At 37.9% G+C, this 18,071-nt stretch overlaps 1 protein-coding gene across 1 annotated transcript in view; it reads left to right on the top strand.

Annotated features, from left to right (window-relative positions):
* thada (THADA armadillo repeat containing) overlaps positions 1 to 18,071 on the top strand; it is a 220,901-nt gene that overhangs the window by 54,753 nt on the left and 148,077 nt on the right. The window contains 1 exon segment of the mRNA XM_055162731.1: positions 3,316 to 3,405. Within this exon segment, the coding sequence (XP_055018706.1) occupies positions 3,316 to 3,405 (90 nt within the window).

The following is an 18,071-nucleotide window of genomic DNA, read 5'->3' on the forward strand; positions in this document are numbered from 1 at the left end:
AAAATACTGTAGTATAGTTCTATAACATGTGTAAGTTAAATCATGGACAATCACACCATGTTTTTTATTTATTTATTTTTTTATGTACAATTAAATGTTGACAAACTTTCTTAACGTTGCAATTAACTATGTTTTTTTTTTTTTTTTTTTTTTTTTTTTAAGTTAAAGTTGCGGTCAGGGGTGTAGTGGGTGTGGTATGCAGTGGAACGCCATCCATCCACTTCTCCTAACACGATATATATAAAAAAACAAATATAAAATATAGATAGGTCTAGTCCTGGTTTAGTCCTGGTTCAGTCCTGGCTTAGTCCTGGTTTAGTCCTGGTTTAGTCCTGGTTCAGTCCTGGTTTAGATCTGGTTCAGTTCTGGTTTAGACCTGGTTCAGTTCTGGTTTAGATCTGGTTCATTTCTGGTTTATTTCTGGTTTAGTCCTGTTTCAGTCCCGGTTTAGTCCTGTTGTAGTCCCGGTTTAGTCCTGTTGTAGTCCCGGTTTAGTCCTATTGTAGTCCTGTTGTAGTCCTGTTTCAGTCCCGGTTTAGTCCCGTTGTAGTCCTGAGTCAGTCCTGGTTCAGTCCCGGTTTAGTCCTGTTTCAGTCCTGGTTCAGATCTGGTTTAGTCCGGATTTAGACCTGGTTTAGTTCTGGTTCAGTCCTGTTTCAGTTTTGGTTTAGTCCTAGTTTAGTCCTGGCTTAGTCCTGGTTTAGTCCTGTTTCAGTCCTGGTTTAGTCCTGTTGTAGTCCTGGTTCAGTCCCGGTTTAGTCCTGGTTTAGTCCTGTTTCAGTCCTGGTTCAGATCTGGTTTAGTCCGGATTTAGACCTGGTTTAGTTCTGGTTCAGTCCTGTTTCAGTTTTGGTTTAGTCCTAGTTTAGTCCTATTCAGTCCCGGTTCAGTCCTGGTTTAATCCTCCTGGTTGAGTCCTGGTGTAGTCCTCAAGTCTTAGTTTAGTTCTGCTGTATTCCTGGTTCAGTCTATGGTTCAGTCCTGGTTTAATCCTCCTAATTTAGACCTGGTTTAGACCTGGTTCAGCCCTGGTTTAATCCTCCTGTCACGAAACACGAATCACGTACCACCATTTAAAAAATCCTCACTACACCACTGATTGCGATACACTTTCTTGTCCCTGTAGAGAAACGTGTCCCCTCCATCTGACCCACCCTTCCCATCCCTCCATCTCCAGATCTGTAGCGAGGCTGTTTCCAGTTCTCATATTTTTTGTGTATCACTCACAGCCCTACATCCAATTACCAACATTCTTCATTCATTCATTCTTTGTGACAATGGGAGTACATTGTTTCAAATCACCATTCATTCTGAACCGTAAACGCCACATTTGTTTCTACCTCCTCATATTAAAGCTGACAGTCTATACTATAATAACATATTGATTGTTTGCCTTTGGCTCGACTGTGTTGGTGTTTAAAGAGAAAATGATTCAGATTGTGGAAAGTGTAGGCAGGTTCCCATACGGCACCACACACAGTGACAATTATCCCTGAGGTGGCTAATCCAGGCCAGCTTCAGAAGTCCTAAAATAGCATGATTATATTGCCCATTCAGCATTACACTGTGCCAAAGACAAACAGTTGTGGAAATCTTGAAATCATTGTTGCAATAATTACAATAATTACTGAAATAACTTCCTGAGTCTTGTGAAATCCTCTGTTATGTGTTTAAACCTTGTGCCATTTGCATCATGGAAAGTAGCAATTAAAATGTTCCCTGTTCTGCATGACTTATGTAATGAATTTGTATTGGAACGTTCATGTCTTTGCATTTCATTATAGACACATGTTTCAGATTATTTGGACCACTTTGCATTCATACACAACATATCATAGGAAATGTTCTTTGGCGACAATTGCTGACTTGTGAAACCGGTAAAATAAACAATTATGTGGAATAGAAAGCAGAATTATGTATATGAACTGATGAGTTGAACCAAAATTAACATATAAATTAACTCCACTGCCTGGCCAAAAAATTACTAAAAAGCTAAACAAACTCACTACCTGGATTTACACGTGTAATTGGATAAATACAGCAAGTTCAACTATGTTATGTGACTGAAAAAAGGGGTCACTGGACATACTTTTCTTACATGTTGATGGAGATATTCAAAGATTAAACATTTGGTTGTAGGCAGCATCCTGTAATTTTAATATAGTAGACATTTTCACATTGTTTTGGCACTTTTTCTATCTAATTTTACTTCAAAATTGTGTTACTTTTGTTGTTTACTTTAAAGTTCTGGACTCTGTGGTTGCCAATTCATGTGTTAAAAAAGTCTCATGCTGCCGGAACACAATATTTCTACGCTATTTAGTTTGTATTCCACTTTTTTTATCCACTTTTATTACTATTACAGAATGACTTTGCCTTGAAATTCTTATAGTGTGCTGTGTTTGTGAAAATATTAAAATTGTTAATCATGTAGTGTCATAAGACTGGACCAAATTTGCTTGATAAAACCCATCTCATATTTGCTTCTGCTATTGGTACAAGACAGTATGATTTTGTGTGCATTACATTAAATCACATATTAATCAAAAAGGATGTAACGATATCCAAGTCTCACGATACGATATTGAACCTCACGGTACGATATTTATTGCGATATCATGGAAAAGCTCACGATATGGTGGGGAGGCTCACGATTAGGGATGTAACGATATCCAAATCTCTGTCCGTACGATATTTATTGAGATAATTTGTGGAGGCAAACAAAACTGTTAAAATGCTACTTTTTCCTCTTAAAATACCTTGACAAGACTTAATCCAAAGAACTAAGACTTAAAAGTGCTTAAAACTGTTATTTCTTCATGTAGTCTACGCCAAAATGGAGCAAAGGATCATGGTCTATGTAGTTCTGTGTCTTTTTTTTTTAGCTACTGCTAAACCATAACTCTTAATTTTGGTTTGGTTAATATTTTGGTTATTGTTACATCCCTACTAATCAATACTAAAACCAGTATCAAAACTTAAAAAAGTAAACAGGATAGAAGTTAACCTTCCCTGAATAGCTTTTGAATGATCTTGAGCTGCATCAGAACAAGTATAAAATCACATATACCTGGACAACTGAATTTTCCAGGCATTTTGCAGATCTAAAACCATGTGGTAATGTAAAAGAAAGTACTATTATAATCTTGAAAATCACATTCTACTTTCCAAATAGTGTTTTTTTTATTACCATTGCAATATCAGAATCAGTATTGCTTATTATCTATTCCTTAGTATCGCAATAGAGTTTGAAATTTTAGCATTGTAACAACTCTACCATATTATTTATGTCTTTGTTATTGTCTTTCTGTTCAGGATGACTGGTCGGGAGTTCTTCACGCGTTTCCCTGCTCTGTACCCGTTCCTCTTGACTCAGCTGGAGGAGGCAGCAGCCACAGTGGAGAGGTGAGCTCATATAAACAGTCTGCCCCGTCACCGTTCACGCTTGTGTTTGACTTAATGGTACAACTCCCCTCTGTATCAGTGTGTTTGAGAGCGGACCAGCTGCACTGCCGCACGTCACCCGTTTAAAACTTGTACATGTGACGTACTTGTTGAGTTAAACGTTGATAAAGTTTTTGTTTGGATGTTGGAAGACTCCCTTCTTAAAAGTGAATATATACGCACCATTTGAATTGTAGGAGTGAGACCACAGACTGTATTTATATAAATGGACAGAGCTAATGCACTAACCGTCGTGTTCTGAATAGGAAGTTTGTATGCGGCTCTTACGGCTCCTACTGACACTTTCTCCCATTGCTTAACGTTGGAATATTATCACAATTTGTATATCATTCATTTTTCAAAATAAAACCAAAAATAAGAAAACAAAAAAACAACTGTGTTCTTCATTATTTGTCTCCAAAACCAAAATGAAAAAGCAGATAACGATTTTGTGTTTAAATGAACGGCTGTTTCCCGTATCTGTGACTTAAAAAGCGATGCCGGATTTTTGTGCCGCAATATGGACTGAACCACAACTAAACCAGGTCCGGGACCAGACCAGGACTTAGACTGGGACTGAGACCGGGACCAGACCGAGACTGAGACCGGACCAGACCAGGACCAGACCAAAACTGAGACTGGGACTGAGACTGGGACTGAGACTGGGACTGAGACTGGGACTGAGACTGAGACCGGGACTGAGACCGGGACTGAGACTGGCACCAGACCAGGACTGAAAATGTTTTAGTCCTGGTTTAGTCCTGGTTCAGTCCGTATGTGGCGCAAAAGTCCGGCGTCACAGTTTAAATCACATTAACGGGAAACGGCCATTATCACTTTTTTCCATTATTCATTTAAACACAAAATCGAAAACTCAAAAATCGAATCGCTACCCATGTTTTCATTTTGGTTTTGGAGACAAATAATGAAGAAAACAGTTGTTTTTTTCATTTTATTATTTTTGGTTTTATATTGAAAAACGAATGATACACGGATTTATCTCTCTTTAACTCCCTGTATGTTCGTATTAACCCGCTCTACATGATGCTGGTGTTTTTATTTCACTATTTTGTCCATTAAAAACATTATATTCCTAAGACAGAGCCTTCCTCCAAGTGAGTGGAGCCCAGCGCTATTGGTGACGTCACAGTCCCTTAGTCCACTCTTTTATACAGTCTATGGGTGAGACTTTGAATAATTGTAAAAGTGGACGTCAATCCAATCCAGTCCACTTTATTTCTGTAGCTCATTTCACAAACAGTTTTCAAAGTGCTGCAGAAATACACACTAATAACAACAGTAATAATGTAAAGATAAAATAAATGCTCAGATTTAATCATACTAATCCTAAATAAAAAATACAACAACAACAACAACAAACAACAACAACAACAACAACAACAACAACAACAACAACAACAACAACAACAACAACAACAACAACAACAACAACAACAACAACAACAACAACAACAACAACAACAACAACAACAACAACAACTACAACTACAACTACAACTACAACAACTACACTACAACAACTACAACAACAACAACAACAACTACAACAACAACTACAACAACACAACAACTACAACAACAACTACAAACTACAACAACTACAACAACAACAACTACAACAACAACAACTACAACAACAACTACAACAACTACAACAACAACAACAACTACAACAACTACAACTACAACTACTACAACTACTACAACTACTACTACTACTACAACTACTACTACTACTACTACTACTACTACTACTACTACTACTTACTACTACTACTACTACTACTACTACTACTACTACTACTTACTACTTACTACTTACTACTACTAACTACTACTACTACTACTACTACTAACTACTACTAACTACTACTAACTACTAACTACTACTACTACTAACTACTACTACTTCTACTACTAAATCAAATAAAAGACACAGAGGACCACACAGCTCACGCGGTGTTAAAAACCAGAGAATAAAAGTGTGTTTTAAGACGAGACTTAAAACACTCCACTGTCAGGGCTGTTCGGACCTGGAGGGGCAGAAGTGTTTCAGAGTTTGGGGCCGACCACAGAGAAGGCCCTGTCCCTCCTGGTTTTAAGTTTTGTCTTAGGCACCACGAACTGGAGCTGGCCCTCGGCTTTAAAAACAAACAATAAAATCTTAAAATCAATTCTGAAATTAACAGGAAGCCAGCGCAAAGTTGCAAGAAATGCTGAAGAAGCTATAGATTGCCTTCAGGTTCACATTTTATTATTATTTATTTTTTTGTTTGTTTGTCATAATTTAAAGGCAGGGGTCTTATATAACTAGTCACATCCAAAATTATGATCCACATATGTTGAACCCCATCATTATTTGTTGTGGACTGGCTTCCCAAACTTGCCCTATTAATCTTCCTCTCAACTGAAAACAATTACAAGTATGGGGTTGACTAATGGCACCACTTTCTGAGGCTTTTGTGTTTGAATGATCTCACTTTTGTTTATTTACTCCGACAGAGAAGACACTGAACTTCTTCCAGTTTTTTGTTTCATGTGGAGATTTCCAGTAATTACAGGCATGTTAACCGTAACCGTAACAAAATATATGTGATGTGTGACAGCAGAACAGCCGATTCAAATTCTGTCGTAGATTTCAGACCTGTCCTCCAGCTCCATTTTAAGATGTTTGCAACCAAAGCCAAACACACTGGTAAAATATAAACTGTCAACATTGCATCGTTAAAACATTTAGTAACGATAATGCAACATACTCCTTACTGATATTAACGACGATGTATTAATAAAGAAGTCTTCTAGTTTAAAATACAGCTAAAAACAGTTCATTTGTGACATCCCTCAGCTTGTTATTGAGGCATGAACAGCTGAGTACAGCGCTGGACGGTTTACAGTGGGGAGTTGAGTCCTCGGAGGTTCATTGGCCTTATCTCTCTCTGTTCGGTTCATACTCCCGTCTTAAAAGCTCCGTCAGCTCCCAAAACCTCTTATCTTAATGTGGATCCAATTAATAGCTGCACTTTTATACAGACTCTTTCACAATCTCCCCCTCTCTACTTTCTGACCCTTGTTAAAACATTCACAAATTTCCCACGGATTCAGTTCTGGGCTGTCGGACGTCCCACCAGCTCAGCCACCCAAACACAACAACCACAGCCAAACCAGGCCGAGACACTTAGTGGTTTTCGACAATCTTGTTGCGTAAAGTATAGTGTGTTCCATTTTGTTAGGCCAGTGTGTATACAGAATAATGTGTCATTTGCAACAAGATCTTGTAAACAAATATGGCTGCAAAACAAAGTGTGCAGGACCAGCAGTTTATTTGATGTCGAAAACAAATGTAGTATGCTCATTTTAAGACATCAAACAATATCATCTCTCAGCGCGGGTTTAGACTGGTGTTAGACTTGGTTTAGTCCTGGTTTAGCCCTGGTTTAGTCCTGGTTTAGTCATGGTTTAGTCCTGGTTTAGTCATGGTTTAGTCATGGTTTAGTCCTGGTTTAGCCCTTGTTTAGTCATGGTTTAGTCCTGGTTTAGCCCTTGTTTAGTCATGGTTTAGTCCTGGTTTAGCCCTGGTTTAGTCCTGGTTTAGTCATGGTTTAGTCCTGGTTTAGTCATGGTTTAGTCCTGGTTTAGTCATGGTTTAGTCCTGGTTTAGCCCTTGTTTAGTCATGGTTTAGTCCTGGTTTAGCCCTTGTTTAGTCATGGTTTAGTCCTGGTTTAGTGCTGGTTCAGTCCTGGTTTAGTCCTGGTTTAGTCCTGTTTCAGTCCTGGTTTAGCCCTGGTTTAATTCTGGTTTAGTCCTTGTTTAGCCCTGGTTTAGTCATGGTTTAGTCCTTCTGGTTCAGTCCTGGTTCAGTCCTGGGTTAGCCCTGGTTTAATCCTGGTTTAGTCCTGGTTTAGTGCTGGTTTAGTCCTGGTTTAATCCTGGTTTAGTCCTGGTGTAATCCTGGTTTAGGCCAAGTTCACACAAAACTAACTCAAGACTTTAGACCTGGGATAGTCTTGACTCCTTGTCCCTTGACTTGACTCCTTGTTTAGTCTTGGTTTAGACCTGTTTCAGTCCTGGATTGTTCCTGGTTTAAACCAATAGAACATCAAAACAAAGTGAATATTGGGAGCAGTTTTGGAAAGAAAAAAAAAAAATCCATGGGAATTGAAAATGCTTGTTCATAAAAAGGCATGAATTACTTCAACTCTCAGCACAGACTTAGTCCTGCTTTAGTCCTTATTTAGTTCTTGTTTAAACTTAGTGACTCATGGGTATCACCTGGTGAAATTCTGCTTTAGTCCCAGGTTTAGTCCTTGTTTAGACCTTACTTTTGTTAAACCTGGTATAGACCTAGTTTAGATGGCATTTAGTCCTGGGTTAGTCCTTACTTTTGGGCCACACCACACTTAGATATAGTCTTGGTTTAAAATTGGTTCAGCCCTCATTTAAATCTGGATTAATCCTGTTTGTTTTGCGCTTTTGTTTAAGACTACAGTCCACTGTTTAGATGGTAAATTAATTTGAGCATGCTCATTAAAAGACATCACACAACATGATCTGCTCCCTAATTTGGAACAGAAGGGGCTCAGTACTTGTTTTTGTCCCGGCGATAAAATGCATCACTCGAGATCTTCTTATGCATGAGTGTGTTTTTTGTTATGTTCATTGCACAGAGGAATTACTCACCATCTTGATCCTGAATATTTGAAAATGTATTCTTGCATCTTCAATTATTCAGTTTTAGGAGGTTTATTTCAACAATTATAAGACTTTTTGGTTTTGTATTGTACTCTTTATAGTTTATGCAATATTGGCGTGAATCATCATTTAAAACGTACCAGAATTTAAGATGCAATTTGAAACGTAATCAAAGTTTTAAAACTAAGCCAGCAAGTTGTAGCCCTGAGTTAAAGACCACAGACCACAGCCTAAAAAAACAACAGATTTACAGATGGTAGCTTTAACTAAAATAATTACTTTTATATTTTCCTCTGCCTGTCAAACATACTCACATCTCATAACTGGCCCTAGACAAGTTTGATGTTAAGATTTAATTTAAGGACATGCATGTAGCCTTCATTTACACTTTAAAAGCTTCTACAATCACAGCTGAACCTTGTTTGCCAGTAGGGGTGTGCAAAAATATCAAAATATCGATATATCGTGTCGTTTAATGTCATGATATAGTATTGATATTGTGAGCTGCTGTATCGATATATCACCAAGAGTATTTTTTGGTATATTTTACTAAATAATTTTGTTACAGCGCTATAGTTTGGTTGCTTGTTTTCAGAGGAAGGAAACTAATTTCTGCGACACATTTGACCTTTTTGTCACGTAGAAACAGAGGGAGGACCAAAAATGCAGGACTGCTGTTAAAGTTCTTTAATAACAAACAAAGAAAGATCCAAAAATCTAAACTAAACTGCCATGACAAGACAACACAAGACACTGACAATGACAACAGACCAACAAAGAACACAGGGTATAAATGCACACAGATACAGGTGAAACACATTTGCAAACAATCAACAGACAGAAAGTAAAATTCAAAACTAGGAGCAGACAGGACAAATAACAAAATAAAACTCATTAAAGGCTACAAAAGCTACACCAAAATAAGCAAAAACAACAACTATAAAACATGAACCATGACGAATTTTCACCGTTTTGAGGATTACAAGTAAAATTAAAAGTTTCATAATAGAACTTTGCACAAATACTTTTAGTATCACAGCCATGATTTAGCCTTTATTTTATTGAAGCATATCGAATTGATTTGAAATATATCAGCTTGTCTTGAGATATGTATCGTATCGTGGCCTACGTATCGAGGTATGTATCGTATCAGCAACTTCTTAATGATACCCATCTGTATTCGCCAGTGCCTTAAGTTGCATAGAAGACACATAAAAGTTTTTCTCTTTCTGAGTATATGGACAACATATACTGCAGCAAGAAGAGGCTCTGATTAATGGTTGCAGGTGCTGGGGTTTAGGTAGTGAGATTTCTAAAGCAAATTGTCCTCATTACAGTCGGGGTATAACTTCTGTAATCTTAAAAACACATTTTAGAAATCCAGTCTGCAGTAGATAAGTGTAATTGTGTCTCATCTTGCAGTGGGATAGATAGGACAAACCCACTAACTGCGTTATAGGTTTATTTCTGTTGGCTTTGTTAAATAACCAGCTTGTCCTCAGTGTTAAATTGCCTTCAATGAAATCCCAGACCTGCTCTAATAGGCTACAGTTTGTTTCTTTTTATGTGGCGTTTTGATTCATATCTGACCGTTGCAGACTTATCTCCAAAAGCTATTTCAGGTGATGGCCCCACATTAATCTACTCTCACAGACCACGGCCTTATCTGCCTCTGACTCCTGCTCCAAGCCAAACACTCCTTTATTACATGCACATTCTTCAGTGAACGAAACAAAACTAGTCATTCATTTTAGATGTGGAGTTACAGTATATATAGGGCCCCTCAGTCTGGCTTCGCAGCTTAATATCTGTCGGCTAAATTTAGCACTGTTACTAATGTTTGGATTTAATGCATATTCATTTTCATCTGTGTCCGTCTACGCTGAGGAATTGGTGTTTTGGAGAAGTTATGAGGCAATTAATGTTAATGGTCTGAAACTTATGTCTTTGGAAATGTATGCAAACTTATATTCTTCTAGTGCTTCTGAAATGTATGGACAGAATGTGATCGTAGGAACTTTCAAGAACTTATTTTTTTACAGTTACCTGTATCTAGTTCAGTTTTCAGTTTGAATCCCAACAGAGCTTTTCACAGTTGGTAAAAATAGATAATGACATCACATTGCAAAGCTTTATGGGATACCTTCTTAGACAAATGTTTAAGCGTTTTGTTTTTTTCCCAAACACATTTTTTTGGTTTTAGAGTGTTTACATGTAGAATACGTTCCATGTGCTGGTTTGTTTGTCTAATGTGACATAATTTCTAAAGTGCGCAACTGAGCTAGTTCATATTGTTATGTTGCCTTGAAGCAAGACACTTCCCAAACCATGCCTAAGTTGTTATTGTCATGGATTTCTCCTCAGAAATCGTAGCTAGTTGTGACCGAATAATGGAATATATAGTAGAGTAAGACCTGGTATTGTTACTCATACTTTGAAAATATTGTCCATCAATCATTAAACTCCAGTCAAAGTACTTAACAAAAAGGCTTTATAAGAGTTGTTATATCAGGGCTACAATAAAATATGCTTGGAGGATTTTTCTAACTCTTAATAGTATGTTAAAAATGAATGCTTAAAGGAATTATATGTAGCCTTACAGTTTTAAAAATAAACTATTGCAGTCATAACTAATGCTGTATTGCCAATGATTTAACCTACATATACAGGACACATTCAAGTTTTCTTTATTGTAATATAAAGAAATACAACATATACTGCAGCAGCAAAGGCACTGGTTAATGGCTGCAGGTGCTGGGGTTTGGGTAGTGACCATTCAGATCAGAGAGGGGCATTTTAGGTTTAAACCAACTGGATTTCAGCATTGAAACTGACAACTAAAATGAGAGAGTCATGTGAAAGTCATTCAGCTGTCTAATTAGATAATATTGCGAGCCAAAACATGAAATTATAACGTAAATGCCTTGGCTGTCATGTCCAATCTTTCATTACAGCATTGCAATTACCGTGTTTTTCGGACTATAAGGGTCACCAAATTGTAAGGCGCAATATCAATAATGTTGAATTCTCTCGTCTAAGGCACACCGGATTATAAGGTGCAGTAAGCAAAACAAAAGGACTACACTTGGGACTGATCCCTTAGGCCAGGCGGCCGCAATCCATTGGCAGATCGTGGTGTAATTCGCCCGGTGTCGCCTCCCTGTCTTGGTGAATGTGTATTACGAATGTGAATGTGGGTGGATAATTTAAGTTTGATTTTTTTATTTCCTACGAGGACGACTCAAATATACATTGAGCAATAATGTGTTAATGCAGCTTTCCGGACATTTGTTTACATTTTACAGAAACAAAACTTAAAACCACATGGCTCATTTGCATAAACTATAAGCTCTGAAAAAACAGCTCTTGCGCTCCTTGTGCCCTGATGCGGTCAGCTTCTGTCAAACTCTGCAAGGCTCCTGACTACAATAGCCATAATGCTTCAACAATCTGACAAGCGGTGCGGCTTCATAGTTTACCAAAGTCGTACTAAAACATTCTGACAGTTTTTTGAGCGCCGTGTACCACATAAAATCGGTTCAAGGTCAGTAAACACAACCAGAATAAATACATAAGGTGCACTAACCATATTTTTTGGAAAATTAAGAGATTTTAAGTGTGTCTTATAGTTCGAAAAATACAGTACATTTATCAGTAAAAGCTATATATGTCTTCCTCGTGCACATCTAGGTCATATTAATGGAATTTAAAACTAAAATCATACATACATCCTCACCCACCACTGTTGTCAGCTGCTTTGCTATCCTATCTTCTCGTTGACCTTTTATGAGCCGTTTTATTTCCTTCATTCTTATTTTAGCTGCAAGTAATCATGACTAATAATATTTTGAGAAGGTCTAGAAAATTGCTCTCCGGAAATATTTAATTTGAACACTGATGAAATGACTCCCCGTCTTGTCTTCATCCTGTCAAACGCTGAGCTGCAGCTGTGTCCCACTGCGGTCCAATGTGTTTGTAATTCTGCTCTGTTTTGGTCGAGGCGTATGACATCACTTCCTGCCCGCTATGCTCCCCTGAACTGTGACACTAAACACATTAAAACACTCACTAATTGGTCCCCTATTACAATTCTTGTCTCCCCCATGATCTGAATGCCTCCCAGGAGACGAAGGTTCTCAAACTGGGGATTTCTAGTTGTACTTTATTGCAGTATATGTTTCAATTTTGTTAGATTTTAGGTGTCCCATAGTTAAAGGAACCAAATGATGTTATTCTAAATTCTTATCTATGCTATAATGCAGGGGTGTCAAACTCATTTTGGTCCGGGGGCCGTATCCAACCTACTTTGATCCTAAAGGGGCCGGATCAGAAAACTCATGGCATATATACCCCAAAAATAGCAATAAGTTTAAATATTTGTAAAGAGAAAAGCAAATCTATTACAGAAATCTTTTTTATTTGATGAACTCTTTCTTTTACAAAATATTATGACATTATGAACAACCTGAAACTTTAAGAAAAATGCAATTTCAACACAAAGTTTTAACAGTAACTTGTATGCAAATAGGAATAAGTCATTTTTTTTCTTGGAAAATCCTGCACTCGGCTCCACTTTTCTCATTTTTGACATTTTTCTGATGAGGGTGTCACGGTCAACAGTCAAAATGATCGTCCTTTAAGAGCGTTTGGAAAGAGCCAAGTCTTCATTTGTGCTGCTCTGGTGGGAGGGGCCACGTACAGGGGCACTGGAGACGCTGCTATGATAAGCAGTGCAGAAAATTACCAATACTTTAATAGAAAATATAATTAAAATATTTTAGTAGAAAATCAGCCGAGGGCCAGATTAAAGGTCTTGGAGGGCCGGATCCAGCCCCCGGGCCTTATGTTTGACACCTGTGCTATAATGTTTCCTCATCACAAGGGTTGGGTGCCGATACGATACATACCTCGATACAGTGTGCTTTTGATTTGATATGATATATTTCAAATCGATTCGATACAGTTCAATAAAAAATAATGTCTAAATCATGGCTGTGATAAAAGTCTTTGTTAAACCACCTCTTGTGCAAAGTTAATATGAAACACAAATGTGTCGCATTAACGAGTTTCCTTCCTTTAAACAAGCAACAAAACTGTAGCGCTGTAACAAAATAATTTCGTAAAATATACCAAAAAAATACTCTAGGCGATATATCAATACAGCAGCTCATGATATCGATACAATATGTTGATATTTCAATGTTTTTGCACACCCCTACTCATCACTAACATACCCTATGTTGTGTTTTGAGTACTTCTCTCAAACAGAAAACACTGTTGCACCTTGTGATGTCATGTGGAAATACAAGAAGGGCTCCAGTGTGTTTTTAAAGTGTATCCATCTTCACTAGTTTGGATAATTTCAGCCCTGGAATTGCCTATCTTTACTGAATAAAATGTAAAAAAGTAGTTGTTAACTTGGAAATATACGACTACATGACATCACAAAGTGGAACAGAGCATTTTGAGCTTTGGAAATGTAGACAGACTAATAATAAAAGGTTACTCAAATGTGAGAATGAAGCAAGACACAACTCAAAGGATGTTTTGGAGGAGGTTAAAACATTCTAACATGGCTTAAAGCTCTTTTGCGTAATGTGTGACCTTTAAGATTTGAGTTCTGGTTTGTAGCCGGTTTAGTTCTTTTGTTAATGGATTTTAAAGGTGCATTATGTAACTTTATTGGTGGGGTGGGGGAGTCCAACATCTTTGCCTAAACTGTTCCTTAGCATCAATCAACTTTATATTACATTTATTCAGTTACAGATGTTTTTGTTGCTTTAAAATGCCTTAAAAAATGTGCTTTCTCGCTGTGAGTGGTTTCGCCTCTCCACAGATCTGAACCGGTGGAGTCATCTGCTTGTTTCCATGGAGATAGGATTCATTTACTGTCATATTGTCGAGCATTCTAGACAAAGCTATAACATCCCCGTAGGGACAAGCAAGCAAGTTGGCAGCACCAGTTTTGGTTTATCTAATTTTGAGTGATTTAGACCAAATTGAGTTCTCAAATTGTTTTGTTGTTGTTTTGTCATGGTCATGTCCTAGTTTAGGCCTTGTTATATTAGATTTGTCCTGATTTTGACCTAGTCTGTAACACCTTGCCCTGCTTAAGTCTTGCATTGTTCCTGTTTTTTTGTTTTGTTTTGTTTTGTTTAGTTAACCCGTGTCAATTAATTTCTAATTCAACCTTAATTTGATTCCATTAGTACGTCATTAAAGTGATTGTTTGTAGGGTTTGAAATGTTGATATTCTCTCATTTTCCCTCTCTCCTCTTTTCTGACCTTTCTGCCCCATCTCTCCTCTCTTACTCCTTTTCTTCTTGCGCCGTCTTTCCCTTCTCTCTTTCTCCTCTCTTTCCTCTCCATTATTTCTCACTTTCTTTCTCTCTCCTCCCTCTTGTATCTCTGCCCCTTTCTCTATGTCTTCTGGCTTACTCCCTTTCTTTTTGCTCCCTCTCCTCTCTTTTCCCTCTCCTCCTCTCTTTCCTCTTCCCCAATTCTTTTACACTTTCTCTTTCCTCCTTCTTCTCTCTCTGCCCCACCATCTCTATCTCTCCTCTCTTACTCCCTTTCTTGGTGCTCTGTATATTTCTTTCTCTTTCCCCTCTCCTCTCTTTCCTCTTCCCCATTATTTCTCACTTTCTTTCTCTCTCCTTCCTCTTCTCTCCCTGTCCTCCTCTCTATCTCTCCTCTCTTACTTCCTTTCTTCTTGCTCCATCTCTCCCTGCTCTCAATCCATGAGAGCTCAAACAAGTCCAGCCTTCGTTCATTCATTTTTCAATATAAATCCAAAAATAAGAAAATGAAAAAGCAACAATTTTCTTCATTATTTGTCTCCAAAACCAAACTTAATACACGGGTAACGATTTTTTATTTTTTATTTTTTTTCAGTTTTCAATTTTGAATAATGGAGAAAAAAAATGGATAACGGCTGTTTCCCGTTTCCATGACTTAAACTGCGATGCCAGACTTTTGCGCTGCATACAGACTGAACCAGGACTAAACTGTTTTTAGTCCTGGTCTGGTCCCAGTGTCAGTCCTGGTCTTAATCCTAGTTTGATCCTGGTCTGGTCCCGATCTCAGCCCCGCTCTCAGTCCTGGTCCTGTTCCCGCTCTCAGTACTGGTCTCAGTCCTGGTCTGGTCTGGGTCTGGTTCCGATCTGGTCCTGGACCTGGTTTAGTCCTGGTTCAGTCTGTATGCGGCGCAAAACTCTGGCATCACAGGTTAAGTCACTGAAATGGGAAATGCCCGTTATGTGTTTTTTCAACGATTAATTTAAACACAAAATCGAAAACTGGGAAAAAAAAAAAAATAAAATCGTTATCCATTTTTTCATTTTTGGTTTTGGAGACAAATAATGAAGAAAATAGTTTTTGTTTTTTTTTCATTTTCTTATTTTTGGTTTTATTTTGAAAAATGAATGAACAAATGATGCACAGATTGCTCTCTCTTTCCTCTTTCCCCTCTCTTCCTCTCCTCTTTCCTCTTCCCCATTCTTTCTCACTTTCTTTCTTTCTCTCTCCTCCCTCTTCTCTCTCTGTCACCCCTTCCTTCTCTCTCTTGCCCTCATTTTTTCTCCCCCTCCTTTCTGTATATTAAACAAAGCACTGAAAGACACATCTCATCTCTTACCCTCTCTTTCTCTCCCTCCCTCCTCTCTCTTTTCCTCTTCCCCCTCCCTCTTTCTCCACCCCTTCTCTCTCTGTGTTCTGAACAAAGTAATGAAAAGCACAAGTTGTTTTCGCAGGGGGCTGTTGTTCTGTTTGCTTGATGAGATCCTCATGACTGTGACACACACTTTATACGCTCAAACAACTGCAGGCGAGAACTGTGTCAAGAACCAACTTTCCCACCATTATCCAATATCCAATATCCAACTGTTTTGTTCATATAAGGAAGGAAGGAATGGAGGAAGTTTATTGGTGGTGATTTTTCTATTGCCGCTTGTCCAAAGAGCTATTAAACACAACGATTTACTCTGTAACTTTGAAATTAGGTCATCAAAAGTTTGCCAAATCTAACGAAAACAGCGAATATCTGCAGACATGGCAAACCCTCTACAACACTTGCTTTGTATGTTCTTTATTGTTTGCTTTACGTGGAGATGCATGTTTGGTACTGAAACTCGGGACCATGCATGATTAAAGTTGCACTATGTAACTTTTCTGTACGGTTTGTCTGCCGCCAGCTTGTCTCCATGTAGATGTTAATGCTTCAGTGTAAGTGTTTTTATTGTTCATATTTTGCTTGTGCTTTCTCACTGTGAACGGACTTACTTGTTCCCAGAAGCAGAGGTGGAAAAAGTGCTGAAAAATTGCTATTAAGTAAAAGTATCTTAATATGCTTAATTCCTACTCAAGTAAAAGTAACCATCTAATAATCTACTTGAGTAAAAGTAAAAACGTACTTTATTTTTCAATTATTTGATGTGAAAAGATGAAAATAAAAGATGGATTAGATGAAAAATCAAATCCAGCATAAGTTGTTTTAATCAACTTTTAGGTGATACAGTGCAAACTTTGTACATTTTAAAAGACAACTGAGCTCACTAACACTAACACTGAGCTCTTTCTTTAGCTGCATAACACATTTATCAAATTAAACAAATTTAAAAGTTACTAAATTCTGAATTATATATTCCAACTCACTAGCCTGATTCATCAGCTGGTTTCACTTCATGTAAACTGTCTGACCTCGCAGTATTAGAAATCATTTGCTCGACGGTAGGCTGGTACTTTGGCTCCGATATGCTCTCAAGAAGCATCGCTGCTATTTGGTCGTCACGTATGTAATACACCACTAATGGGGCTAACTGGTATATTAAGCTTTTCCCAAATCCTCTAGGAAGAAGGGCAATAACTTCTTCCCCTTGATAAAATTCACCAAACATTCTCTGTTCCCTGATCTTGGGAATCGTTGCCAACACAGAATATATGGCTTTTCACTGATTGGCTGGTGCCCGAACTTGCACTTCCAGGATTCTTGCAAACCGTCTATTGCATTCTGATTCCTGACCTAGTCTCTGGAGCGAAATGAAATTGAGTGGAGGCACTAATTAAACCGAAATCAAAGTACGCAAAACGAAAATGTTGCACACATTTCACACCGACTGCTGATATAAGAAATGAAAAAGTGCAGTGCCCTACAGAATATTCTACCCACTGGACACTACAGCATTAGACTGTAAACTGACTCTTGATTTTCAAAGTTTGTAGCATTAATCCGTGCTCTCTTCGCTGTGAACAACAAACCTCACTTTTTTTTGTCCATCAGATTTTACAGTAACGAGAGTGGGTTTCAATGTAATGAAGTAAAATACTTGGGTCAAAATGTACTTAAGTAAAAGTAAAATTACCTATTTCAAAAACTACTTATAAAAACTACTCACTTACAGTAATGTGAGTAAATGTAATTCATTACTTACCCCCCTTGCCCAGATGTGACTCGTAAATTGACGTCTTTGAAGTATTTGTCTGCATAGAGACAAGGAAGTGGAAGAAAAGTTACACTGTACATCAAGTAGATCATGATTATTATATTTAGCTTGTTGGCGTATTAATGATGAATGACGTGGTATAAATTGCCATGTTTTATTCATGGTACACAGTGAAGATGAGTTATTTGAAAGCTTTTTGTGTCCATCCATACATTCGCTGTACACTGAAGGGCTTTGATGCTTATATGAGGGTTCGGGGCTTTCTTCTAATTATCTAAATGATCTCATCTGCTTCCTGAGAAAATGTCCGAGCCAAATGTGAAACCTCTGGCAGAGAAGAGCTCTTTCCACTGACTCATTTGGTTCTAATCAGATCAGAGCAGGAGAAGTGCTGAGTTCAAGGACAGTAGGAGAGGACAGTATGCAGACATGACACTCATTTATAACAGGACAAAACACACTGACCATTGCTTATC

This window comes from Boleophthalmus pectinirostris, unplaced genomic scaffold (genome assembly GCF_026225935.1).
Source record: "Boleophthalmus pectinirostris isolate CB_2022bp ecotype Guang Dong unplaced genomic scaffold, ASM2622593v1 HiC_scaffold_5, whole genome shotgun sequence".
Lineage (NCBI taxonomy): Eukaryota > Metazoa > Chordata > Actinopteri > Gobiiformes > Gobiidae > Boleophthalmus > Boleophthalmus pectinirostris.